The sequence below is a fragment of the Aspergillus tanneri genome (genome assembly GCF_003426965.1).
Source record: "Aspergillus tanneri strain NIH1004 chromosome Unknown AapTan_3_pilon_pilon_pilon, whole genome shotgun sequence".
Taxonomy (NCBI): domain Eukaryota; kingdom Fungi; phylum Ascomycota; class Eurotiomycetes; order Eurotiales; family Aspergillaceae; genus Aspergillus; species Aspergillus tanneri.
Window position 1 is genome coordinate 2375250 of NW_022984630.1, and position 27137 is coordinate 2402386.

Here is a 27137-nt window from a genome sequence, read left to right on the forward strand (position 1 = left end):
GAGAAAGAAGAAAAGAAACTAATATGTACCATGAATTATAGGCCATAGTGGGATATCGACCGACATCAACCGAGCTTGAATGACAGTATAGGAGGCTCGAAAAGAAGGAAAGAAAAAGAAAAAAAAAAAAAAAAAAAAAAAAAAAAATCGCGACCTGTCATGATCATAAAGCCGTGACACTCTGGCTAACGAGCTTGCCATTGGCATTTGCTTGCTCCTTTTTGAGATTTCGGACCAGAGTCTCAAGTCTGCGTCGTTCCTCTTGCTCCCCCTGGTAGTTTTGCATCAGCTAAAGGATCATATGAAAAACGTCTGTGGGCGTTACCTTGAGGATCTTCATATTCTCAACCCGAGTATCCCGCATCATCTTCTTAAATTCGTTCTTCAGTACCATCGTGGAAGTGGTTTCATACGTGCCATCTCGTCCCATCGACGCATTGTGGCCCATCCAGTTGATCCGCTCTTCGTTGAGCTGCGTCTCTAGCTGCTCGCAACGATCACGGAGGCTATCGATGTGACCTTCGAATCGTTCCCGCTCTTTCTCGAACTCGATGCTAGCCCTAGTCATGACTTCGTAGTCGTCAACCGTTTCTCGGAGCTCCTTCTCCAGCATCTCGACCCGGTGCTGAAGGTCGCCGCTCCCAGGCCTGCCGGCCTTTAAACTCGCAAGCTCCTCCGCCAGTTCAATGTTCCTAGTGTGTAACTCATCGAACTCCTTCTGGATGGCTGGGTTGGAGGCGATGTCTGCCGCACGTTGAGCGCGGCTACCGTAAGCACCGTCGAGTTCAGCCTTGGCCATGGTAAGCTCTGTCTGAACCCTGACGATTTCGCCTTCGAGCTCAGTTAGCTCTCCCTGCAAACGTTTAGCATTCTCCTCAGCATGAGTACGGCCCTGGGTTGCCTCCTGCAGCTGGGACTCGATGTCGACGCGAAGTTGGTTCATTGATGCTTCCAGTCGCTCGATTTCTTTTTCGGCCTGCGCCCGCTTGTCCACGGCTTCTTCGACCCGTGCATCAGCTTCGCTGCGCACCTGTTGCATTGTATCCTCCAACTGCGAAATTCGCTGCTCGGCACGCTCGCGTGCTTCCTCCGCTTCCTCCGCCTTGGCATCTGCTTCTCGACGAAGTTGATCGATCACACTCTGCAAGCGCACCATTTCACTATCAGCCTCTGACCGGACTGCATTCAATTCTTCTGTGTGCGCATTGGATCCAGAGTGCAGCTGTTTAATGTGGGCTTCCAAGCGAGTAACTTCGTCCTCGGCGCGAAGACGCGCTTCGTGAGCATCCGCTTGGGCTTCCTTTTCCTGCTGGAGATCATGCATGGTTTTCTGCAAACGCGCAATCTCAGCCTCCGCACGGAGGCGTGCTTCGTGGGAATCCGCCTGAGCTTCCTTCTCGTGTTGAAGCTCCTGCATGACATTGTGGAGGCGTGCAACCTCCGCCTCCGCCCTGAGCCGAGCTTCGTGAGCGTCCGCTTGAGCATCTTTTTCATGCTGAAGCTCTTGCATGACATTCCGCAAGTGGGCAATCTCCGCTTCAGCGAGCGTGCGAGCCTCCTTCTCGGACTCGAGAGCGGAAGAATGGTCCTCCGGGACATTTCGTAGTTGCTGGCCCGGCAGATCCCGGTGCCCATTCTCCAGCTGCTCCATGGCAAGGTGGAGCTGATCTCTCGACTGTACGGCTTCACGTTCTGATAGTTCGAGGTCCTTCTTGACATGCGCCAACTGCTCGATCAGATCGGCGATGTGAGCATCCCTTTGCGCGTCTGACTTGGAGTTCAGCTCTCTCTGCTGTTGAATTTGGGTGGTTAGGATGCTCTTTTGTTCCAAAAAACCCTCCACCCGCTGTTGAAGGTTATCCACTCCGAGACCCAGGTACGACAGTTGTTCTGAGAGATTAGCACTCGAAGATTGCGGAGGAGGGGGCAGTGGTTGTGCTCGCGATAAGCCCGATTGGCTGACAATGTGGTGGAGTTGGGCGTTGATTTCTCTTAATTTCTGCTCCGTCTCGTAATCCACATCCTGGGAACGCGATGCACCAGCAGGCTGGGCTTCAAGTACGCCCAGCCCATCTTCGATGTATGCCAGGTGTGCTTCAGCCATTGCCGTGGGGCTAACCGGGCCACCGCTGTTGGATAGTTGTGGGATATAGTTGAGATCACTATTTGGGTCGGATTCCAGGATCATGGTGCGCATCCTTTCACTTAGCTCCTCTAATCTTCTCTCCACATTGTGAAGGGCATCCAGACCAATGGCCATCTGCTCAGAGCCATTTGTGGCGCCCACTCTACGTGTTCCCTGCCCACCCGGTTCATGGACATGAGCGGATGGTTTGTAGAGGCTTCGATCGTCAAATTCATCCACACTGTCGCGGGTATTGTGGCTTGACAGGCTTTCGGGGGTGTGAGGGATATTGTTGTTCATGTTCTTCTTCAACCCTTTATGGGTCACCTGCAAGATCCCCGCCGTGTGCTCCAGCAGTCTCTTCTGGACCAGTTGGACCCTACGCTCCAAGTTCCAAATTTCCTGTGACAGGTCCTCACACTTTCGCATAATCACGGCCAGCTCGCCATCTGTTTTATCCATTGGGCCGGTAGCACCAGTGTTCCCCGGACTTATTTTCTGACTGTGGTTGGAACCGGGCGAGCCTCCTGCATTATACTCATCGCTGACCCGGGGGCTCTTGGGGTTGTATAATTTGCTGAGTGACATGGCCGCATCGCGGAGTTTCGTTTCGAGGGCCAATTTACGCTTAGCGGCATCCAGGCGACCCGATAGGAATTTGTATTCTTTCTTCAAACCCTCCACTTCCTCTAACGACAAGATCTCGTAGTCCTTGCTATCCCCTATGGCGGTCTCTGTCAACAGATACATGGCGACGGGATCATTGGTATTCAATGCAGAGCTCTGCGGGTGCATTGTATTCAGCTGCCCAGGAAGCAAGATGTCAGCGATGAGATGGTTGAGCAACAGCAAGGTACGGAAATATAAATAACGTACCGGATTATACCGCGAAGTCTCAGCATTCTGGGAGTCGAAGGTTCCTGGATAGCCATCCACGACAGTCTTGGTTGGGGGCGGCTGCGGAGCGCCCAAGGAATTGGCGGAGTACCCTGGGTCGCCGCCATAGGACGACTCGCTCGATGATAGATCAAGGCGACTCATTGTGGAAGACAGAATGCAGTAACAGAGAGAGGAAGAGGACAGGGAAGATATTCAGCATAATCCAGGAGGAAATCACCACGCAGCACCCATCCTGCGGAGTCTTGTCTAGCGTACCGTAAGCAGTCGTTGAGAGCGAATCAGGTCCTCGCCCCGTCCGGGGTTGGAGAAGTCAAATGAATGGAGCCTACGGAGTAAATGGGGGTAAACAAAAGAAAGAAGGAAGGAAAGGAAAATGTCTCGACTCCCGGGATAGACAAGGATGATGGGAGGGGGGTCGAAGGGAAGGAGAGGAGAGATATAGAAGAGAAGAATCGAAGGGGAGAGAGAGGCAAAAGTTGAGGCAATAAAGGAGATCACGGGGATCTGCGAGGGCTGAGCCGACCGAGGAAGTGCAGGGTCGCATTGGATGCACGTACGTCAAGCGTTCTCTCAGTTTAGATTTATATTTCTTTTTTTCTCTCTTCTTTCTTTTCTTCTGTTTCTGGGATTATTCTAAAGATCTCATTTGGGCAGAGAGAGGACCTGGACTTGTTGCATTATGACAATGTGATGTTGATCGCATTCCAACTACCAGTACCTTCGGGGAAATTCTTCCTCATGGTGGAAAATTATCATTCAGATCAGATTATGATTGATCTAAAAGAAGAGTATTTTTTTAATTTTATTTTCGTGGTTGTTCTTGTTGTACATAAAAATGACTCCAAACCAGGCAAATCCTCGTGCATCCAAGCAGACTAACACATCTAACATGCCCATACTAGGTAGTCTTATGTATAATTAAACCGTTCATTTAAGTGGAGTTCTCATCGGCACATGTAATGACCTGCAATCTCGAGGGGAAATTATTGACTGGATGAAACTTGGGTCAGTCCCCACAGTTCTTCAATTGATTATGGGGAGAATCTCGGATGGCTAGTTTCTCCTCTCTGGGGTAGCAGCACCTTATCTATATTATGGCTAGTGGGTTTGACTGTTGAGGGGTCACGGTTCGTTCATTAATTAATTATTAAATACGCCGGGAGTGTCACAACTCCTCTCCTTCTCCTCCTTCTCTTCCTCCTCCTTCCCCTCCCCTCTTGCAAAACAATGTCGTGATGGCAATGACCTCTAAATCTCCCGAGGAAGTGCCCCAAGTCGAACTGCCGCCCACTGGACGGGTCTACAAGGTCTACAAGCGGCGATTCTGGGGGTTAGCGCAGTTAGTATTGCTTAATATCGTCGTGAGCTGGGATGTATGTGCTTCCCTTTCCCCCTTAGGAGATGAGAATGTCCACATCTACCCATCGATTTATCCATCCCTCTATCGTCTACTAACATGAGCCTATCTGTCTGCCTTCCCAAATAGTGGCTGACCTTTTCCTCCATCTCGACGACGGCCTCCGAACATTTCGGTGTCTCGGAAAGTGCCATCAACTGGATGAGCACGGGATATCTCTTCGCTTTCTGTGCTGCCAGTCCGTATGTGGCCTTTCTCTCATTCTCTGGATGAATGGATCTCTTGAAACTGTAGCTGAAACACTCTGCGCTCAACCTAAGAGTCGTGATCTTTACTCTCAACCGAGGGGGTCCTAAACCGGCCATCATCGCAACGTCTTCTCTCCTGTTGGTGGGCAACTGGATTCGGTATGCGGGGACTCGCGCCCGGGGCGGTATGTTTGGCGTCGCGATGTTCGGCCAGATCTTGATCGGATTCGCACAGCCATTCTGTCTGAGCGCTCCAACCCGATACAGTGACCTGTGGTTTTCGGATCGCGGACGAACCAGTGCGACTGCCCTAGCCACTCTGGCCAACCCGCTCGGAGCGGCACTGGGCCAGCTGGTAGATTCGGTCTGGGCGGAGGCGGCGAGCCAGATCCCAGATATGGTTCTCTACATCTCGATTATTGTAAGTCATCACCGCGGGGCTGGAAGCGAGAGAGAGACAGACAGACAGACAGACAGAGAGAGAGAGAGAGATGGACGTCTAACAACCACATAACAGGCAACTGTAGCCTCACTGCCTTCCTTCTTCCTCCCTGCAAAACCGCCCACACCCCCCAGTGCCTCGTCGGCCACCGTCCGAACGCCTCTGATCCCGGCTATGTCGCAACTGGTGCGAACACTCGAGTTCTGGCTCATCCTGATCCCCTTCTCCGTCTACGTGGGGTTCTTCAACAGTGTATCGTCACTGCTGAACCAGATCCTCTCCCCATACGACTTCAGCGAAACGGAAGCCGGCATCGCAGGTGGGATCCTCATCATCGTGGGCCTGATCAGCTCCGCCATCATCTCACCCATCACCGACCGATTCAAACACTACTTGGGCACCATCCGAATTCTGATTCCCATCGTAGCAATCTGCTACATCGCTCTGATCTTCACCCCCTCCAGTCCCGTCGGCATTGTACCCTCGTACGTCGTCCTCGCTCTCCTGGGTGCCTCCTCCTTCGCTCTCCTCCCTGTCGTCCTTGAGTACCTCGTCGAGATCACGTATCCCTTTTCCCCCGAGATCGGCAGCACCATCTGCTGGACGGGCGGGCAGCTTCTCGGCGCGGCGTTCATCCTGATCCAGGATGCGCTGAAGGCGGGCCCTCGCGCCTCCCCGCCAGAGAATATGAGAAATGCGCTCATCTTCTCCGCTGTGCTTGCTGCCGTGGCGGCACCGTTTCCCATCTGTATTGGGTTGTTCGGATGGGATGTCCGTCGACGTCGGCTGGATATCGATCGGGGAGTGAATTTGGATGGCACTGACCCTGGTCATGAAGGTATGCATCAGAATGTAGGTGGAGAGGACTCGGTTAATGTCACGACCTCTCATGAGTCGAGATTTAAACTGAAATTTTGGTCGAGAAAATAATGATTGATCATGGTAGTAGTCATTTGTGATGATTTTTTTTTTTTAATATGCGCATGTGAAGGAACCTGTTGAGTATTAACCATGTGTCTTGAAGTTATATGAATGAACGTAGTTTGAGCAAGAAGTGGATGCTTAATTGCTTTCCACGACTTGGAGGCTCGACTGCTTGAGGCTCATCATGACCAGTTGCACCGGCTCTAAGAGAGAAGTAATATTTCGTTCTAAACACAATGAAAGATAAGAAGCACAGTTCAAACAGGCAACAACCAGCTATCTGTACATACACGGCGAAGGATACATTTTTCCCATCCTCCACTTTGTTGACACAAATCCCACACCGAAGAGGAATCCCATTCCTATTCTATGCCGGACCCAAGGCAGGCTGGCCGCAGGACACCGGCAGCCATTGCACTTGGATTGATGTGAATTCCCTCCACAGCTCCTCTTCGTATTGCATCCGGATGGTCAATACGTGACGCGACATTCGTTAACCGGTTCCGTCATTGAGCCATTAAGAGAAACGTGGTAGGAATATTCTCGGAAGGAGACATTTATTTAAGGGACTTCCAGAGCTTGGGGGCGGCGCACTGGGTGGCGCAGTGCGTAAGGTGGAAGACTAGAAAGATATACCTCGTCAGCTTTGTCGCCCTGTTGCGTGAATCCAACATGACACCACATATATTGGTGGGCATATGAAACTCCAAGATAGTAGCAACATATAATGGATTCACTTACACTCCTCAACACAGTCCTCCTTGGGACCCTTGTGGTCGGGGTCCTCCTGCTGGCGGGTGACACGCTCAACGCACTCGTCGTAGTGGTGCTTGTACGGGGCACATTGGGCGGAGTTGGCGCACTCTATCCGAACGTTAGCTTCTACTCCACACAAATCATTGCAAAGGGAAAGGCATCATAGCGAATTCCTTGCGCCCATGTCTTCAATCAGACAATTTCGGACCGGACAATGGATGAATAACATGGCCGATTGTCCAATGGCTAATGCCATTTGTCGCGCAACAGGAAAACCCGAAGTGTCAAGAGGCCAGGGGGAAAAGAAAACAATTGAAGGTGCACAATTCAGCAACTCACCCTCCTCCAGCTGAGGCTTGATGTCCTCAGGCTCCTCCTCTTCCTCCTCTTCTTCCTCCTCTTCTTCCTCCTCTTCCTCCTTCTCGGGCTCCTCCTCGGAAGCCTCCTCAGCAGGAGTCTCCTGACCAGATTCCTCAGTGCTCTCTTCGCTGGCGGATTCTTCGGTCACAGCGGGCTTTTCTTCGGACTGGGTCTCCTGGCTGGTGATCTGCTCAACGGTCTCGGCGGGAGCCTCAGCCTGAGCCTCAGGGAAGCCCAGGGAGGAGAACATGTCGGAGAAAAAATCGGTGAGACCCATCCTAGACTGTGTGAAAGTATCAATTGAGGTGACTGGAGGGTCTGGAATCCAACGTGTGGGGTTGTAAGTGACAGCGACGAGCGAAGGTTGGTGAGGTTGGTGCGGTGGTTTTACGAAGCTGCCGGGCAGGAAAATCGGAACGCCCCGGCCGCCGGCGAGTGACATTATCGCACACGTGATTGGCTGCCGCTTCGCTTCCCGATGCAGTAGTCGTTCGAAGACTGCCCTCTGTTGATAGAAGGGAAATGTATTACGATAATATGTTGAGGTTATCCAGTTTATTGGGGAGAAAATAGTCTATACTGGAACAATAGCTACCTCTCATTAACCATTATTCGATGTATTTACTTACAGCAACGGACCCCCGGAGGTCAACTGCATGCTTCGAGAAGAGTGGACAAAATGTGATGATAGGAACCTCGTTGAAACCATGCGCCATATACACTCGCGTCAGCTCTCACGACGTAGTCTTTCTTCGAGTTCGTTGGCCACACTCTGCTGTTGGACTTCTTCATAACCTGGCGGTGGTTCCATAGGTTCTGAGTCTGAGGCTTGTCGTCGATTAGTTGTCTCCTGAGAATTTAGCGACGGGCCTTGGTTGGTGGTGTGACCCGCCCCAGCTGATTCATGTAGCGGCCCAGAGTAAGCAGGCAATTCATCCAGATGAACAGAAGACAGGTCAACATTCCTCGTTCCTCGGCTGCCCTCGTTGGAGATCTCCACAGCCTGCTGTACACGTTCCTTTATCCGTTCAAGATGGTTCTGGAAGTCGAAGGCCCCTCCTTCTTTAAACGTTACTTTCACTTGCACAGCAGGCAATGCTGGTGGGATACCGCCGCCCGGTACTGGCTGGACAATGGCTACCCACGCGTTCGGTCCAAAAAAAACGGGGCAGTTACGTGTGTATCATGTATATTAAGCAATGGGGCGGAGAATGATTGCAATTCTGTTGACTTCTGCGAAGGAATGTAGACAACCTAAGCGTCCAAGTCAGCACGCGCCTCATACAATACCGGAGATGAAGGTTATTACTCGTTGATTCGTAAGAGCTATTTGGCCAGTACTGCTTTGGATCGAGAGTGACTCTTTGCCTTTGTAGGAACCGACTGGTTGTAAAGAAAAGCCAGCACGAGGGGGGGATGTGTATATCAATTGTTCGTTGGGAAGCCGAACAAAACCTTCCCGGTCATGAAGCATTACCCAACTATTGACGTGTCAGACCTAATCAACGTTGCATCCAATATTTTGGCATGAGGGGATAAAAGGACATAAAAGATGAAGATGATGACGATGAAAGAAAAGAAACCGGTCAAATCAGACGGAAGCCATGATGAGGCAAATTACAACTACGCGGGTAACAAGGGAACGTCCACGTACTTGATCGACATCTTGTCGAAGTAGGCTAAGGGATATCGTGTTTGGCCAGTGATTTATTACTGATAAAATGCACCCTACTATGGAAGGGCGTCCCGCGAGCAAGCGCAGAACTTGATCCGAGGTGAGACGGAGAGAGAAGCCAAGGTAGAAGGATCGCAGAAGACGTGGCAAACGACCGCTGCTCGGAGCTCCAACTGAAGCAAGCTCAAGGCTTATATTAGTCCCGAGTAGCGCGATCTCCGGTTATTCGCAGAATCTAGCGGAGATAATTTGTGTGGCTTGATAAGTAGGAGTCGGAGTATACTCGGCTCAGGAACAAGTCCGCCAAGCAGGGGTTGAGGGTTAAAAATGTTGCTGCCAGTTGATGGGGAACGGCGCTATCCCACCACTTAGAAGTCGATGGAGGCAGCGGGGCAATAAAAATAAACCACTATTCAGTCTTTCGAATCTGCAGAAGTTTAACGATAGGTGAGATAGACTAAAGGTAAGTGTGATGAAAGGGAGATCGATAGCGATGAGGCACTTGGCGGGGTCAGGTGGGGGGAAGAAAAAAAAACAAGGGCCCAGACCGGCAGCAGCCGTAAAATGCAGATTGGCAGTCACTGTCAAGAAAGGAGCTACTAATAAAGATAGACATAACATTGGATATATTATTGTTATTGTTCTTGTTATCATATTACCCTGTATATGAATACAATAACATTCTTTCTTTGATTGAGCACTACTAAATTGTAGGCTCAATGGCATTGTTGACCTGCTTATTCTTAGACCCTAGTATATGGATTAGACTGGTCTAGGCTTTTTGAAATTTAGCTACTCGTTGACTCTGCTGCTCTTGATAATTTTCATAATTTTCCCTTGCTCTCTATTGTCAGAGTGTTATTGTTCCCTTTAGAGTCCAGATCGCTTTTCTTGTATCAATACATAGACAGAAAAGATAGAGAAAGAGGATGGATAAATGGAATTAGTCAAATCCCCACAAAGCATACCTACTTTGATATCAGGCACAGTTAGATTAGGCCCTTGTTTCTAGAAGATTGTAAGATTTATTCAGCTACTTTATTCAATATATATGTAAATGTCTTTGTAATAATGAAGATCAGACAAGCACATCTAGTATCGGTGCCAAAGATAATCATCCCTTGCACAAAGCATTTGTTGCTGGATCCTGTTTTACTTTGTGCATTGTGGTTTTTACTGTGATTTTCCTTTTCTTTTAGTAAAACCAGCTTGGTGAAAATTCTAAGACCATTGTATACATCTGATTTAATGTATATAAACAGCATGCAACCCTATAGTTCTGTCATAATAGTTGATATCATATATCTCTTACTTCTCTTAACAGAATAACGGGGAAAGATAGAAGCAACAGCCAATCTACCATAATGGCTCCTAAAGGAATGTATGATCTCCCAGTCGAACTGCTCTCTCGAGTTTGCAAAGTATATGTACATAGGAACCCTGAGTCGATTCGCTCTGACAAGTAGGGGATTACGCGCTATGGTGTACGAGGAACTCGAACGAAAAGTAACTGAGGTTTGGTCAAATTATTTCCCTACGGATGCTCCAAGGCTCCACATAGGGTACAAGGACCTGGGAACTCATGGCCTTAAACTAATTTTGGATTCATTGCGGAATACACCACGGATCCCTGTGCCGAACGAGCGGGCTCTCCAATCCCGGAGGTTGGACCATAACACTTAGCAGCCAGGGCAATGTAGTAATTATCAACTCCGGTAGGATTAGCATGTGCAGGATTTTGTCGAGAATGCTTTTGTTTAAAGTAAGGGCTACGATTCAGCTTTACATATGAGGTTCATTGGTTATTTCTATCGGTATAATTGGTTGAGGGATGGATAGACATCATAGTTTAACGAACTGCTGTATGTATCTCGTTTAGTATTATACCCGGAGACTAAAGAACAACGGGAGCCCCTGGTCATATTCTGCAAGTTCCAGGCCATTTGTAATTGGTGCGTGTTTCTCTTTATTTTGGGAAAGATACTACTCTGGTCCCTGACAAAACTCCAGCAGGGCAAAGTGCTGGGACCCATGAACCCTTCATATATAGATGGCCCACAAGTTGAGGAAAAAGTATGACACCAGACTCCCTGTTACTTGTGGAAAACCTATCAAGTTGGAAAGGGGTTGTGATGGAAGAGAGATAGTGAGAGAGAGAAGAAGAAGAAGAAAAAGGTAGACTACTGGAGCATGTAGGGTCGGATCTTTATTCTGTCTTGCGCTTTGAACTATAGGCGTAAGATAAACTGCAGCAGTCTTCCTGATTTCCGCAGACATGATTTCTTTGGATGCATGACGACATTTGAAAATGGCTGGGGCCACATGTAATTGCTCAGCTCTGTGGTCAGGCTTCGAGATGACGTGATGAATTCGACTAGGGCATTATTATACTCTGCCATCTGGCTACCAGTGTCGAAAGGAAACAGGGGCTTCCGAGGTCTACTTGTATCTTCCGAATTCTTCATATCGGGACTAAGCAAGCATTGGTCTCTATATGTAGGTAGTCTCAGTGCCAAGGAGCCTTTCGAATACCCTTATTCCCTTGCCATTACGAAGCAACTTCCATCATTGCGCTCTGCCTGGACAGTATGGTGTTACTCCCACGGAAAAGGGGAGACGCAAGAAAGATTGCTCTGACCTCTATAGCGGGGATCGGGACGAACAGGAGGGCTCCGTGCAACGGCCCATCACGCTATCGGGGACGAGGTGCAGGTATGGGGCTCGGTAACGGATGGCGACGGCGGGGTAGGGTGCATCCCCGACAAAATCAATAATTATGCACAGTCAAGCTACCCACGATCTATCGGATTACAATGGTCTGATATCCCTGGTGGAGCTATTCATGTAAAGAAGAGATGCGATTGAACAATCAGATACACGTACCGGCTAGGCCCAGTGGCAGGTGAGGGGTTAGCGGACTTGATTCTCGTCCTTGTGCAAGCACCAGAAATATCAATTGTACCTTTACTTGTACATACATAGATATTAATTAGTAGGGACTTTTATGACAGACAGCGCTTATCCTATTTGGGAAGATGCCAGAGAGCATTTCCGCCAACGGGAAAAAAAAATATACAAAAATATGGCAGGTAATCAGAGCTGTCAAGTTGTCGCTGGCAGCATCACATTGGAAATAACGGCCATGAAAACAACCGTCGAGCTCCTCATTCAACCCAGACCTGGAAATTATATGCTGATTCCCGGTTTTTTTGACCGAAGTGCCAGCAGGGGAGAGCTCCTGCAAAGTAATGCTAATGATGTAACCTTCCCTGGTAACCGCCACTAACCTAGCGCGTCCGACCGTCTCGTTTCCTCTTCCCCGCCCGACAAGAACCAGACCAGACCAGACCAAGTCATCTTTCAGGCCCCATTTCCATGATAGCTCAACCCAAGGTGCTTGTCACATGGGACAGGCTGCGACCCCCCGACCGACCTCAGTCCCCTATTGATTCCGGTCCGAGAGGTATCCCTGTAAGTCATTCCGGCCATTTCCTTTGCGCTGCCTGTGATGTGTTGCTATGCCCGTTTGCCCGACTGACCACAGCGAGTTTGTAGGACTGTCCATGACCTGCTTGAACGCGTACTTTTCACCATTCTGTCCACGAATAACGCCACTGACTTCCATCACCAGCTGGGTTTTGGTTGTTCCTCTGCTTCCCGTCTTATAAACTTTCCCTCCTCTCTGATATACCAGGTCGGGGCGAATAATTGGCCCAGGGCATCCGGTAAACCCTCCGTCGACATCATGGCGAAGCAACCGTACATCCCTCCTTTAATCGGCTGGCTCTATGACCTAGTGCTATGGACCTTCTCCGTGCTGGTGGACCTTTTCTTCAGGGAGGTGCACCCGCGAGGGTCTTGGAAAATTCCCCGGAAGGGGCCTATGATTATAGTTGCAGCTCCTCATGCCAACCAGGTACTACAATGCTCTGAGTTTCTACCGCTTCCCACAGTTCCGGATAAGCTTTCTAACTATGTGCCCTGTAATAGTTTGTGGACTCCCTGATTCTTATGCGTGTGATGCGCAGTGAAGCCCAGCGTCGCATCTCATGGCTCATCGCAGCGAAATCGTTTCGGCGCAAGTTTATTGGCCTTTTAGCAAGGGGCATAGGAACCGTACCTGTTGCCAGGGCAATGGACAATATGAAAACTGGCACAGGAACGATTTACCTGCCCGACCCTGTCAATCAGCCGACTCTGGTCCGGGGTGTTGGCACCAACTTTGAGGGACCGGGTTTTGAAAAGGAAGGCACGATTGCTCTACCAACCATCAATGGAAGTTCGCATAATGCTACGATTGCTGAGATTCGTGGCCAGGAGGAGTTGGTTCTAAAGAAGCCATTCAAGGCTAAAGATGCGCTGTTCCAACTCACGGGAAGGAAGGACATTTCGGACGATGGAAAGTTGACAGGTGATGTGTCAGATCGAGACCTCACGTGTTTCGAGGGCTCAAAATTCAAAGTTTCGCCTCACGTGGACCAAACTGCAGTCTATGAGGCCGTCTTTGCTCGGCTGAATGCTGGTGGCTGCGTGGGTATTTTCCCGGAGGGCGGTAGCCATGATCGTACTGAACTGCTCCCTTTGAAAGGTATTGTCACCTCATTCCAATTGATGCCATAATTACTGAAATTTCTAACTAGCTGGTGTCGCTCTAATGGCGCTGGGCACGTTGGCTGATAACCCCGACTGTGGTTTGAAGATTGTGCCTTGCGGAATGAATTACTTCCATGCCCACAAATTCCGCTCACGTGCGGTCATAGAGTTTGGAACTCCTATTGAAGTCCCCAGGGAACTAGTGGAGCAGTTTAAGAGAGGAGAGCGAAGAGAAGCTGTCGGAACTCTGTTGGATACTATATACCAGAGCCTGGTGGCAGTGACAGTGACCGGGACTGACTACGAGACACTCATGGTTTGTGCTTAGTGCTTCGGGGGTTACGATGTCGTGGCTAATAGTACTCTAGATTATCCAATCTGCTCGCCGCCTATACAACGCTAAAGGAAAAAAGCTCCCACTGCCGATGGTAGTGGAGCTCAACCGACGTCTAGTAAAAGGCTATACTCATTTTAAGGATGACCCAAGGATTGTACAGCTGAGAAAGGCAATTGTGGGCTACAACTGGGAGCTGCGTATCTTGGGGATCCGTGACCACCAGGTGGACTATGCCAAATTCTCTTTTTTGGAAGTGATCTATACCTTAATCTCTCGTCTGGTTAAACTAGCCTTGCTTGCTATTGGGACACTCCCCGGCTTGCTTCTGTTTGCGCCTGTTTTCATTGCTACCAAGTTAATATCTATCAAGAAGTCTAAGGAAGCACTGGCTGCCTCCACGGTCAAATTGCAGGGGCGGGATGTCATGGCCACGTGGAAACTACTCGTTGCCCTGGCATTCGCACCGGCGCTCTACGCATTCTACACCGCTGCCTTCACGTTTTGGACCTACCATAACCGCATCCAAGGCATTGTGCCGGACTGGGTGCCACTGTGGCTGATTGTGCTTATTGGCATGGTCCTGTTCCCAACGATCACCTTTGCAGCCCTTCGGATTGGCGAGGTTGGAATGGATATTCTGAAGTCCCTCCGCCCCCTGGTTCTATCCTTGAACCCATATTCCGCCAATGCTCTGGTCAAACTACGCCAGAGACGTGCGGCACTAGCCCAGCAGGTTACAGACGCGATCAACACGCTGGGACCGGAGCTATTCCCTGACTTTGACGCCGCGAGAATCGTCACGGATCCTTTCCGTGAGGTCAACCGGAAAACAGAGGGCGAGCCAGCTCCGATTCCCGAGATCCGAAGGACCAATACAACAGATCTGGGAGAGGGATTGGCCACTCAGGAGCCCCTGCCTCGCAACGAGTCGCTCCATAATCTCGCTAACATTGGCTTTTTCTCCACCCGACCCCCGACACGCAGCCACAGCCGCAGTAGCTCATTTGGCGGTCGACCTGGCTCGTCTGGACAGCAACTGAAGCCGCTTAGCCAGCTTACGACCAATGGCGGCTTTGAGGAAGTTAGCACGAAGATCCGGGATGCTATGCGGGAACGTGGTGAGCGACGGCGCCGGAAGAGCGAAGATAGTAGCAGCTGGGATATGGCTGGATCTGGACCGGGGACTCCGTCCAGTGATGAGAATAGGAAGGATATATAATGCTGAAGACATGGTAATAGGTGTCAAGCTGAGGGGGGAGAGGAGGAAAGAGGTTGAGGAGGTGGGCGTTGGATGATTCCCATAACTAAAATAATGTCGGGGAGGTGGTGTTTGGCGTCGTATGCTAATGCATGATAGCGAGAATTTCATTTGGATGCAAACCCCACGTATACCATATTCAGTAGTGCTTGTTGTGGCTCAAGTCTTGCGGTCTGTATTTCCGTCGTGGGGAAGTGGAAGAGAGGCCGATATCCATGGATCGAGGGATGCCTGAGAGAAGCTTCCAAGTGGACCCACCACTGTATCTGGCGGTTACGTCGCCGCATCCATCTTGCCTCTCAGCTTATGATCTTCAACACCGACCAACTCACTGGCTGTTTCTCTCAGCTTTCGTTCGTTCATTCTCCATTACCACAGTCTAGCTCATTACCGCAGGGTTCTCTTCATCGTTATCAGCCCTATCTGGACGTCCATTACCGCCTTTATCTCCTGCCGAAATTCAGGGAAGAGAAAAAAAAAAAAAAAAACCGAGAAAAAAAAAGAACACTGTAGCCTGATGGACACAGCCCTACCAGCCAAGATCTTCGTCGTCTCCTAGTCCACCTGCTACGGCCTGAATCCACTACTCCGTACTTTACTTATCTACATCGACCCGTCGCCTGTCTGTTGCTCCGCATATTGTGTCTCCCTCACACTACATCCGTCCCGTTACGCTACGGCCCTGGAGCCTTTCTCACATTCCCCCGAAGCCGGTCACCCTGAACGCCATGGCGACGTCGATGCACCTGTCCCGACTCCGAAAATGGATCCTTGCATCTCCGCCAATCGAGTTCGCCTTATCGAAACTCCGAGAGCTACTGGTTGGAGCGCTCAGGCAAGGACCGGTTCCACAGCATGTCGCTTTCGTGATGGATGGAAATCGAAGGTTTGCCCGGACGCATGGGATTGAAACTGTCGAGGGACACAACTTGGGGTTTGAAGCATTGGCGAGGGTATGTACTGGGGGTGGCTCCTCTCTTTCCTGTCCTTCTTATGGGCGATATCTTTTACACTTTCCGATCGCTTTCTACTCTCAGGGCTTTCTTTCATCATACCCCAGTCCCACGATAAATTCTGGTACGACCTCTTATTGTCTTGCTTCAGCTGCTAACAATGCCTGCATATGTAGATCCTCGAAGTTTGCTACCGGAGTGGAGTGAAGGCGGTCACGATCTATGCTTTCAGCATCGAGAACTTTAAACGCTCAAAATTCGAGGTGGACGCTCTGATGGAAATGGCCCGAGTAAAGCTGTCGCAGATGGCCCAACATGGCGAAATCCTTGATCGCTACGGTGCCAAGGTTCGCATCTTGGGTCGACTGGACTTACTCCGACCGGATGTGCTTGCTGCGGTGAATAAGGCGGTCGAGATGACAAGTAACAACGGCGACCGGATTTTGAACATTTGCTTCCCCTATACATCTCGTGATGAAATCACTGGTGCAGTCCGGGATACGGTCGCCGAATATAGCCGGCCGCTGGATCCGACTCACTCGGCATCCGCTGGCCAGCGGACCCCATTCTCGGAGACTCACATCGCGTTGAATATCCGGGCACAGAATAGCAAATCAGAGGATAGCGACATTGACTCGTCGTCAGAATCGCTGTCTCAGGGAGAAGATGGGGCCCCTAAACAGGATCGTTTGAACAAGGTCTACGAATCGGGCTCGTCTTTCTCCTCCTCTACAACCCTACACCTGGGTAGTCATCAAGACGGAACAAATGGCAAGCCCGCCACATCGGGGACAGACCGTCCCGTCTTCAAGTCCCCGGAGACCATCACACGACAAACGCTAGCCGACCATCTCTTTACGAAAGATAGCCCTCCCCTTGACCTGCTAATTCGTACGTCTGGCGTGGAGCGTCTCAGCGACTTCATGCTATGGCAATGCCACGAAAATACCGAGATTGTCTTCCTCGATGTCCTGTGGCCGGAATTCGATTTATGGCAATTTCTTCCGGTCCTATTAGGGTGGCAACGGCGGATTTCCAAGTCGCGCAAGAATCCAGAGGCAGAAGGGAATTTTGATGGTGAATCTTCCGAATCTCCGGAAGAAGAGTCGGACGCTGTTGAGAAGGTCAAGAGCCTGTAGTTCTACCGTGATTTCCCTGCTTCTTCTTTCTTTCTTTCTTTGTTCCTATTCTATTTTTTTGGGGGGAGTTTTATATTATTCTGGACATAACCATACGGTCGATATCCCAGCTGTATATAGCATGCTTCTAAGTAGACCCAGCATTGATCATTATTGTCATTCTACTTACTCTCCTCCGATACCGCAGCCCCACGTGACCCCCCACAATCCATCGCTATGCCTTGACTCATCCATTCACATATTCCTCGCTTGCTTGTTTTCCCTCTTCCAAGCTATCCCCTCTTTCACCCTCCTTCAATCGTCACAATGGTTAAGCAAGTCGCTGGTTCCAAGGTTCTCTTGCTGGGGTCGGGTTTCGGTATGCTCCTCTCCCTATATGCTTCACTCATCCTATCTTCCCCAGTCCGTGTGTCATCCGGAGCCCCGCATTCGGCGTCTGAGCTCTGAATATCCTCCCCGACTGACCTTAGCTGTTCTCATTTATAGTTACCAGGCCCACCGTCGAGGTTCTGAGCAAGGCTGATGTCCATGTTACCGTCGGTATGTTCAATTAATATCACGCTCCGGGACGGGAACTCCAGAGACGCTGCTCCACCGCACGTTATCTCATACTGCCCCCCACTTAAGTTCAGGGAATCCAAAGTGATGTGATAGGCAGCAGAGACTAAGAGGGTAGAGGAGGGCTGACATTAGATTCTTTTCTACGCCACAGCTTGTCGAACTCTCGAAAATGCCCAGAAGCTTTCCGAGGGATTCAAGAACACCAAAGCCATTGCTCTCGATGTCAACGATGCCGCCGCCTTGGACAAGGCTCTCGAGCAGGTCGACTTGGCCATCTCTCTGATCCCTTACACCTTCCACACCCTTGTCATCAAATCGGCCATCCGTACGAAGAAGAACGTTGTCACGACGTCGTACGTTTCTCCCGCCATGATGGAGTTGGACGAGGAATGCAGAAAGGCCGGTATCACCGTGATGAATGAGATTGGTCTGGACCCGGTATGCTTCGCTGAAAATAACCCGGTATTGATACCATCGGATTCTTGGGGAACTGACTGTGGATTAAGGGTATTGATCACTTGTATGCGGTCAAGACGATCTCCGAGGTTAATCTTATTCTTTCTCCATAAATTTTCGATATACCACTAACATCGAATAGGTCCACGCGGAAGGTGGTAAGATCACTTCCTTCCTCTCCTACTGCGGTGGTCTCCCCGCCCCCGAGTGCTCCGACAACCCACTAGGCTACAAGTTCTCATGGTCTAGCCGTGGCGTGCTCCTTGCGCTCCGTAACGCCGCCAAGTTCTACAAGGACGGCGAAGAATTCAGCGTTGCTGGCCCCGATCTCATGGCCACCGCTAAGCCCTACTACATCTACCCTGGGTTCGCATTCGTTGCGTATCCCAACCGGGACTCGACTCCCTTCCGCGAGCGGTACGACATCCCCGAGGCCCAGACCGTCATCCGAGGCACGCTCCGCTACCAGGGATTCCCGGAGATGATCAAAGCGCTGGTGGATATCGGCTTCCTGTCTGACGAGGCGCGCGAGTCATTCAAATCCCCCGTTGCCTGGAAGGAAGCGACGCAGGAGATCCTAGGCGCCACTTCCTCCAAGGAGAAGGACTTGGAATGGGCCATTTCGTCCAAGACCTCCTTTGCCAACAACGACGAGCGCAACCGTATCATCTCCGGTCTGCGCTGGATCGGCCTCTTCTCCGACGAGAAGATCATCCCCCGTGGTAACCCCCTCGATACACTCTGCGCCACCCTCGAGAAGAAAATGCAGTACGCCCCCGAGGAGCGGGACATGGTCATGTTACAGCACAAGTTCAGCATCCAACACAAGGACGGCTCCGAGGAGACCCGCACCAGCACCATGTGCGAATTCGGCGTTCCGGGCGGTTATTCTGCCATGGCGAAGACAGTCGGTGTGCCCTGCGGTGTAGCAGTGAAGTTGGTGCTTGATGGAACCATCAGCAAAAAGGTATGTTTCCCCTTCCCGCCCTTGCTCTTAATTCTCATCATTCATCCTACGGTTATCCATTCGGCGATGACGCTGTTTGAACTCCAAGGGAGAACAATTTGTAATTGACCTTGGCTGACGCTGCGTTCTTCAATGATATTTAGGGTGTTCTTGCTCCCATGACCATGGACATTTGTACACCTCTCCTGAAGGCTCTCAAGGAGGACTATGGCATCGAGATGATTGAGAAGACTCTGTAAACGAATGAACTTGGTAGTTGGTTGACAAAGACAGAAAATAAAATATCACGTAATGATTTCTTCTAGTTAGGGATTAATAACAAAATTACTTACATGTTAGTCAAGGAAGTAGAACGGGATTGCTTTTTAGGATATATCCGGCACATATTTATTTTTTTCAAAACAATTTTTATGTCCATTACATATGCCAACTTTACATTGTTCTAATCGTACTTTTCTATCGTAGAATCGTCGAAGCCATGCCCTCATAAGCGCCAAACCAGGAGGGAACAAAACAGACCTAGGCGAGGTATATTTGAAAGGGTTCCAAAAACCTGTCTCCAATGATCGATCATCCAATCCGTCTAAAATTGCCCCTACTGGGTGCGTTGGGCGCAGACAGAACTATTGGTCACCTTCATACCTCATCAAAGGAATTGTTGACCCATCACGCCTCCAAGTATTTGCGCACACTATCAGAGGATAGTGCCAAACCTACAGCAAGAAGAAGCACAAAAAACGAAATCAGTAGGTGTCTCCATGATAGCAAATGCGATCTGGCAGCGAAATTTGTAAGGGAGCAAATTGATTGCAAAGCAAGAGAGAACACATACCCAAACGTTTGCTTGATGCTGCGGACATAATACATTTCCCAGTTTTGCTTGGTGACATCCTCCTGGCCAACGGGCACACCGGACCAAGTCACCCGCATCTGTGTGACGGCATCGATGTCATTTTGGTCAAACTTGATTTCGAGAGAGCTGAAATGACCTTCGGGCCACTGCGCCAGACGCCACTTCTGCACAATCAAAGTAGGGGCCTCCAGTTTAGCATACTCTCCGGTCACGTTGCCATCAAATATAGAGAACTTTCCTCCTACATGGGCACCATCGAATTGACGAGGCGCTCCACGGGTGAAAGCCGCAATACGCTGCGGGTCGGTGAAGGTGTTATACAGCTCCTCAGCCGTGGTGCGGAACTCATCCGAGGCAGTGACGGTGGTAGTGTTCACCGAGACCTTGTTGGTGGTCGTGGTGGTAGAGGTAGTCTTAGGAGCGGAGTCCTGCTTAGCCGTCTGAGGGTGGTAGGTTGGGGCTGTAAAGCCACTGGATGGGTTAACACCAGGGGCATGCTGGATATCCTTCCCGTGCTCAGCGATCAGAGCTGGGGCCAATTTGGCCAACTCTTGTCTGATAAGGGGAACAATCTTCGACCGAACAAGGTCTTTAACGGGCTGCTTTGACGAGGAATCGGAGTGGTTCTCTATTTCAAACTATATACCGCCAACATCTACAGTCAGTCACCCTATATCCCAACGGCAAAGCACTGAGAGGGGACGTGAGGGAACATACAACGTACTCATCCTCCTCCGTATCGTGGGCAACCTCAGGGATCGTGATGGTACCGCTAACAGACTCCTCGTCCTGGGTCTTACCTGTCGAGGGGGTTTTAGTTGTGCTCCGGAAGGGTGAAGCACTCATTATTCACGAACCTTCATACTCGAGTCGTAATTTGACGTCGAACAGGGTGATGACCTTGTTCTTTCTCTGGCTGACATCTACGTCGCCATCCATGGTCAGTAGATTGGAGATCTTTGCAGTGACACCATTTTCCTCTGCAGAAATCAAGCACAGATTTTCCTTCAAGTGGTCTTTGGCCCAAGCCGAGACATCCTTATTCACCCAGTGCCAGTTGTTGGGGTTGTGAAGAACCATGATGATATAGGTGATATTATAATTGTTTATTTAAAATAATCTTGCTAGTATTTCTTTTGTAGCACAGGCTCCGTTACAACTAGTAGACCTGTTGCCCAACGGAGTTCTCCTTTTTCTTATTTTTCAAACGCTAAGTTCTGCTGAGGGAAATTCTCTAGTCAGCAACAGATTCCTCCAGTAATTGGCAAGTAACAAATGGAATAAGTATGTAATCTTTTCAGGATCACGGGTAGCGTTCCCGGACCGCAGCTACTCAGCAATGAAGGAATTCTTTCGAACCCAATTCGTTCTGACTGGTGCCAGCTATGAGATCTCATCATCGAAAGGGGATGTTTTATGCAATGGGGGTAATGTAGAGACACTAAGGGTGTTTGCAAAAACCTCTCCAAAAAAAAAAAAAAAAAAAAACCAAAGAAAGAAAAATGGAAGAATTTACTCACAGTGTGACAAGAGCAAGGTTCAGGTACTAGAGCGCTGCAGCAGTAGATCAATCAATGATTTCGGGGAAATGGGAGAAGGGGAAAGAGAAAGTACCGTGGCGAGGGTTAAATAAGAGCATTCACTGCGAGAGGAGAATAAAGGAAAAGAAGGCAAGCGAAACTAACAAAAAGTAAAGGAAACCTCTAGAAGGTGGGTCACGTGTTTTATCGCTGACTAAGGGTATCTTGCGCAACAGCAAAAGCCGGAGATTCGCCATCCATGAATCCAGAAGACACAAAAATAACAAAAAAATAAAGCAAAACAAATCCTCCAGACTATGTCTATCCCCCCTCAGGTCTGCTCCAGTCGTTCCAGATCCTCCCACCCATTCTCCACCATGAGCTGCTCCTTGGCACGCTCTCGTAGGCCTTGTATTGCACTTCCCAGCGCCTCCGTCCATTGCCCCTCAACCGTAGCCACTTTATCCTTGAGGTCGTTGGTCAAGGACCGCTCTTCCTCAGCACGGGATTCTTGCATCTCCCGCCGCACCGAGTCATCGGCCTCGCCTTGACGGATCCGCTGTGCCTCCATGAGCTTGCAGTTCGCCTTCATAACCGCCGACTTCACCTCGTGCAACAGGCAGAAGAGGTTGATCTGGGACTCGATGTACTGGTAGCTGGATTTCTCTGCATGTGAGGTGAGTGTGTAGAGATATTGCAGCGGATGGCGATGGTAGCTTGGATTCTCTTCGTATTCGTTGGCAGGAATCTGAACCTGGAAGCCATCGAGATCCTCGGGGACCTGCTGCACCAAGGTATGGAGTGACGGTGCGATATCCCAAAAAGCCGACAGCTGTACCTCCACCCCCCGGGCCACATTCTTCTCGATCACGACTAGGAAGGATTCGAGGCGGGTCAGGGCCGCTGTTTCATAATTCACACGTCGGTCCAAAGCATCTTTGATGAAGAAGGCGTTGGTCTCGCGCACTTTCTCCTCATTGAGCTTCTGCTTATAAGGTAGTAGGACCACGGCTTTGTACTTTTCGTCGCGGTCACTGACCAAATCATATATTTCCCGGTGCAACTGCTCCCGGGCTTCAAATAACCATTTGAGTTGGGTCAGCTTCTCTAATAGCTCCGGTTTCTCGTCGCCTTCTTCTTGGGTTTGGTCAGGCGTTTCATGCTGGGCATCATCGAACAGCAGGCTGCGCAGTTCATTTATATAAGTGGTGGCCTTGTTGATTCGATCATTGAGAATGGCGTGCATTGGCTTTAGCACCGCTTCCTGGTACGCATCCAACTCTTGCTTGGCCAGGTCTCGCTCATTCTTATTCTCCTCCACGGTCAATGCCGCCTCTGCTTCCGCAGCTTCTGCGAAGCTAATGCTGCCTTGTTGAATCTGGCTTTGGATGTTGGCCTTGAATTGCCGACGGCCTTCCTGCAACCGTTCCTGGTGGTCGCGCACCAGGACTTCAACCTCTGATTGATGTCGCTGTCTCGTGGTCTTTATCTCAGAGAGATCACTGATCGACCGGACTAAGGTCCGGTATGCTACAAGATCCGGATGGCTGTTATTCACAGCCGGGTAATGCCGAGGATAAGGGGGCGGTAAGGTAATGAGCCGCGAAACATCCATCTTTTGGGTCTCGTTGGAATTACTATGATCGGCCGTGCTGGAGTAGTCCGACGGGGCGAAATCGTCGTGCCACCCGACCTTTTCAGGGGGGTATTCACCTGGACCACAGGTGGCCAACTGCTCCGTCGAACCACACGTGTAGCTCGAGTTGCCGGTCACGACAAAACCGCCTCCCTGAGGCCACTGTAAGGACTCGCGGGGTAGGCCCATATATTTGGATTCGCGCTTGGATCGCTGGACCTTTCGTTCGCCGCCTTCACTACTAGACCCGGTCTTGGACTCCCACCAGCGACTTGGTGCACGGCCTCGGGAGCTCATCTCATCGTTGCTCATACTAAGGCTTGCAATAGGTGACAGACAAGGCTTGTAGTTGTTCCACCAAGTGGACTCGGGACGAGACTGCGGTATATCCAGTCTCGGGGTGCCTCTGGACGCCCGTCGAGCAAGTAGAGGAGGCATAGGCTGGGGATCCACGACCGGTTTGGGCGGCAGCTCGAATAGTTTGCGCCGGACCGCTTCGAGGTCCGGTGGATTGGGATTCCATACCTTGGAATACCTCTCACGCCGAACCTGGGACTCCGCAATGAGGAAATCAGTAAATATCTTCAGAGCTTCCTTTTCATCTGCGGTCCCAGCCTCCTTCTCGATAAATTCCTTGTGCCGCTGAATGGCGTCACAAACAAACGTCGCATCTTGATTGACAACAGTGTTAATGGACGGTCCCTGTTGTGGTATAACACGGCGCGGAGAGAGCGCTGATACAGATTGCAAAGCATCGTTGGGCAGATGCAGGATATGTGACACAGGGCGATCCTCACTCGACCCAGGCCGCGAAGGGGACTGGACTTCCTGAGCTGATTGTAGTGGGGGCGTTGGCAGGGCTTTTGGTGGCAACGCTGAAGAAGTCCCCTTGGCACACGAAGATGACTTGTCCCCGTCTGGTGAGAAGGGTGGAGTTTGCGAATATCCCCGAGACGGCCCAAGCGGGCTTGGTTCGGGTCGAGGAGTCGAAAAAGAGGAGCGATTGGAAAACAGCCCCGTCGACGAGGCCCTAGAACGCGACGTGGGTTGCGGCCCATCAGAACCAACACTGTGATTGCTGCTCGGAGTGACTCTTGTCGACGGCTGGTGCCGAACGTTCTCAGGAACGCCGTTTGCGCCATCAAGGACTAGATTCGACGGCTTTACTTGCTCCAGCGCATCGGCCCAGGGGTTGCTGCTCATGGAGACAGCACTGAAGTCATCCAGAACTTGGCTCTGCCTGTTTCGGCGTTCAATCCGTCTCTCTCTTATCCCCTTAACACCCGGATCTCGAATAGCGGGGCTACGGAAAAGACTAGCGCTCGAAGAGTTCTGGGAAGCAGTACTGGCTTCTGGAGGAGAAATGGAAGCTTCAGTTGTGTCAATATGCAGGGGCGTCTTTCCCCGGTGTCTCGAATCTGTAGGACATTCGTCCACCCAGCCGGCTGGGGTTGGGGGAATGCTGTCCAAGCCTGTACCTAGGACTGGAGGAGGGCGGGCTCTAGTCGTCCTTGTGGCAGTCTGCGAATTTCGTAGGGGAGATGTATCGGATACACCACTCACGCTATGGGACCTCGTAGAGGATGGGGGAGGGCCCGGAGGTGGTGGAGGGAGGGGCATTCCTGGTTCCCATCCACGGCCCTGCGGCGATCGACTCCGGGACTGGCTTGTGGCCCTCGACGTGCTCGCACTGCTCACAATAGGACCCGCAGAAACAGCTCGTCTGGAAGCTGGAGGGCGAGACATATCATCAGGCTGAGCGGAGGCCACCACGTGGCCGATATGACCACTTGGTTGTGACGATTGGAGACCGCCTGGCGAGGCCACCATATACGGCCTAGAACCGGCACCAAAGGAGGATTGCTCTTGGTATCCTTCCGCGGTCCGGTTATGTGATAACGACCTGGAGCATGGGACTCCTTGTGGCAGCGGAGGTGGTGGAGGCAGTGAGACATGCCTGTTAAGAGCAGCCTCACCAACCATAGACAAAGGGCGGGTACGAGGAAGCGGCTGCTGGCGATACTCCACCGGGTGCTCACTCGCATGGTGTATTGCTCCGTTGTAAGAAACAGCACTCGGCGATGCTGAGCCTGCCCTGATATGATCCCTGTGCTGCTGCTGTTGAGACTGGCTTGGGGGAGAATACGGCGGCGGGGGTGGCGAGAGGGACATATCTATACGTTCTCCGGTCAACCTTCATCCGTGCGAAACGCGCCGAGATCAAGATAGCAGGGGGGGGTTCAAACCTGAGTGAGGTCCGGCCAGTCGCTGTTGCGGGATGATACGAAGCATATTATTATTATTCGATTGAGGGTATGACGTGTGTCCCGGAAGCATATGAGCCCCACTAACCGGTCCCCAATCCTGAGGATTGTAAGGGACGTTGTATTGCCTGGAAGCCATGGAGGAGGCGACGGGGATGCCCCCGGGGGTCGTCACGGCAGGAGACTGGCTTTGGGTGAAGGGGCTGGATAACGACGTGGTTGACAGAGGCGTTGATGCGTAACTGGCACCGAGCGCAACCCCAAGCCCTTGAAACTGTTGACCACTCAAAGCTGTTGTCAGTGGGGGAGGCTGTACAGCATGATCTCGACGATTGGGGGAGGGCTGATTGCTGGTGTTGGCATGGGGAGTTGGCCAGCCGTTGAGAGAATAGGTACCGGACGGCGGCTCGTCGCCAGCATTACTTGAAGACCACCAGCTATCCACAGCCTGCAATCAGTATGGTGAGGCTCTCACAAACAGGCTATCGAGGGGATGAGGGACAACAATAGCAATAGCGTGAGAGGGGCTCGCGCACCTATTCATACTGCCGCACAGATTAAGAGCCCGCCGGAGGTGAAGCCATGGTTACCAGCCGCGCGGGAGTGGGAATAGGATCAAGAGTAAGCAGTAAGCACACATACAAAGGCCCCAAGCCTACCAAACACGACGGGTTGCAGATTTCTATTCTTTGCTAGCAGCCGCGATGACGGCCAGAGGAATCGGCCGTTCGACGGGGATATCTCGCTGGATCCACCGCTGGGGGCGATGCGCTAAAAATAAAACACCAAGACAACGTCAGACTGGGTGGTAATGGCATTCCATAGAGGGTCTGCAGAGTTGGAATGGGCCCACTGCAGACAAGGTCAGTTCATCACAGCCGGCGTCGTTTTGGCGCCGTCGCGGCACGATTTGCACGCTGTGACAGGTTAACATCCCGGTCGCCTGCAGCACACTAGATCGCTCGTCACAATCCATATTTAGGAATTTATGAATCTAGTGGCCAGGACAAATTTTGTCAGGGGATGACCAAGTCGAGCCCTTGCATTGATTGGGGGGATGCAATCGCCACGGGCGCCTACACGGGAAATACGGATGGTGCCGATAGAAGACAGATGAAGATACGTGTGATGCTATTTTTGGAATTCGCTTTGAAGCTGCCACTAAAGATTGCATACTGCAGGTCTACTGCTTATATATAGAGACGGATTGTACCTGTTCAAATCTCTTGAAGCCAAGTCAGCAATAATTCAAACACGAATATACTGTTTGAAGAAGCTAGGTTCGAGATGCCATTTCAGATACATGCCCTGTCACAGGCAATGGTCATCAATGTAAGATTATGTTGACCGTCGTGATTAAATAAAAAGTAAATCATCATTGGATGAAGGCAAGGCAGAAGGATGGGTGTGAAAATAAAGAAAAGTCACTTACATATTAGTCAAATCAAAAAACGTGACTCTGTTGTTGCGAAACTTCTGTACTACGAAGTAGTAGAAGTATTCAAGGTCTGCAGAAATCAATCAGCATCAAGCACTGATTAGATGTGCAATAAGTGACAAGCAGTACATGACTGATCAGTCGTGACAATTATCGTCTTGGTCGGCAGAGCCAACTTGGACATATGCTTGTCTTTTTTGTGATGTCAAATCATCATTGTGTCGGAATATAGAGTAAATGAGAGCCAAGAGCCTACATACATGTACAACATTCTAAGGTGACGAAATCAGGTGATCCAGGAAACTAGATATAACTAGAAGTCAGCGAGGATCACTAACTTTCGACAAAAGATGCGATGTTAAAGGTGCGAGTCAG

The 27137-nt window shown here is 50.6% G+C and overlaps 9 protein-coding genes across 9 annotated transcripts; 5 read left to right on the plus strand and 4 right to left on the minus strand.

Annotated features, from left to right (window-relative positions):
* Nucleotides 1-163: 163 nt before the first annotated feature.
* On the minus strand, nt 164-3166 carry ATNIH1004_004587 (involucrin repeat protein; the record flags this gene model as incomplete). Its single annotated transcript, XM_033569257.1, has 3 exons — nt 164-271; nt 326-2929; nt 3002-3166. 3 exons carry the CDS (start codon nt 3164-3166, stop codon nt 164-166), a joined length of 2877 nt encoding a protein of 958 aa, XP_033428063.1.
* A 1094-nt stretch (nt 3167-4260) lies between these two features.
* Nucleotides 4261-5977, plus strand: ATNIH1004_004588 (putative cell surface receptor/MFS transporter (FLVCR); the record flags this gene model as incomplete). Its single annotated transcript, XM_033569258.1, has 5 exons — nt 4261-4398; nt 4512-4624; nt 4703-5051; nt 5148-5910; nt 5967-5977. 5 exons carry the CDS (start codon nt 4261-4263, stop codon nt 5975-5977), a joined length of 1374 nt encoding a protein of 457 aa, XP_033428064.1.
* A 576-nt stretch (nt 5978-6553) lies between these two features.
* ATNIH1004_004589 (cytochrome b-c1 complex subunit 6 family protein) lies at nt 6554-7554 on the minus strand (the record flags this gene model as incomplete). Its single annotated transcript, XM_033569259.1, has 3 exons — nt 6554-6618; nt 6738-6860; nt 7092-7554. 3 exons carry the CDS (start codon nt 7552-7554, stop codon nt 6554-6556), a joined length of 651 nt encoding a protein of 216 aa, XP_033428065.1.
* Nucleotides 7555-8664: 1110 nt separating this feature from the next.
* On the plus strand, nt 8665-8964 carry ATNIH1004_004590 (uncharacterized protein; the record flags this gene model as incomplete). Its single annotated transcript, XM_033569260.1, has 2 exons — nt 8665-8786; nt 8853-8964. The coding sequence occupies 2 exons, from the start codon at nt 8665-8667 to the stop codon at nt 8962-8964; spliced, it is 234 nt and encodes a 77-aa protein (XP_033428066.1).
* A 3568-nt stretch (nt 8965-12532) lies between these two features.
* On the plus strand, nt 12533-14936 carry ATNIH1004_004591 (putative glycerol-3-phosphate acyltransferase Sct1; the record flags this gene model as incomplete). The annotated part of the gene is made up of 4 exons (XM_033569261.1): nt 12533-12607; nt 12778-13375; nt 13428-13696; nt 13749-14936. 4 exons carry the CDS (start codon nt 12533-12535, stop codon nt 14934-14936), a joined length of 2130 nt encoding a protein of 709 aa, XP_033428067.1.
* A 767-nt stretch (nt 14937-15703) lies between these two features.
* Nucleotides 15704-17067, plus strand: RER2 (undecaprenyl diphosphate synthase family protein; the record flags this gene model as incomplete). Its single annotated transcript, XM_033569262.1, has 2 exons — nt 15704-15928; nt 16105-17067. The coding sequence occupies 2 exons, from the start codon at nt 15704-15706 to the stop codon at nt 17065-17067; spliced, it is 1188 nt and encodes a 395-aa protein (XP_033428068.1).
* Nucleotides 17068-17373: 306 nt separating this feature from the next.
* On the plus strand, nt 17374-19290 carry lys9 (saccharopine dehydrogenase (NADP+, L-glutamate-forming); the record flags this gene model as incomplete). The annotated part of the gene is made up of 6 exons (XM_033569263.1): nt 17374-17425; nt 17554-17607; nt 17780-18066; nt 18135-18173; nt 18227-19051; nt 19195-19290. 6 exons carry the CDS (start codon nt 17374-17376, stop codon nt 19288-19290), a joined length of 1353 nt encoding a protein of 450 aa, XP_033428069.1.
* Nucleotides 19291-19717: 427 nt separating this feature from the next.
* ATNIH1004_004594 (AHA1 family protein) lies at nt 19718-20984 on the minus strand (the record flags this gene model as incomplete). The annotated part of the gene is made up of 4 exons (XM_033569264.1): nt 19718-19826; nt 19884-20542; nt 20622-20704; nt 20762-20984. 4 exons carry the CDS (start codon nt 20982-20984, stop codon nt 19718-19720), a joined length of 1074 nt encoding a protein of 357 aa, XP_033428070.1.
* A 771-nt stretch (nt 20985-21755) lies between these two features.
* ATNIH1004_004595 (uncharacterized protein) lies at nt 21756-26300 on the minus strand (the record flags this gene model as incomplete). Its single annotated transcript, XM_033569265.1, has 4 exons — nt 21756-25234; nt 25307-25772; nt 25967-26095; nt 26178-26300. The coding sequence occupies 4 exons, from the start codon at nt 26298-26300 to the stop codon at nt 21756-21758; spliced, it is 4197 nt and encodes a 1398-aa protein (XP_033428071.1).
* Nucleotides 26301-27137: the final 837 nt, after the last annotated feature.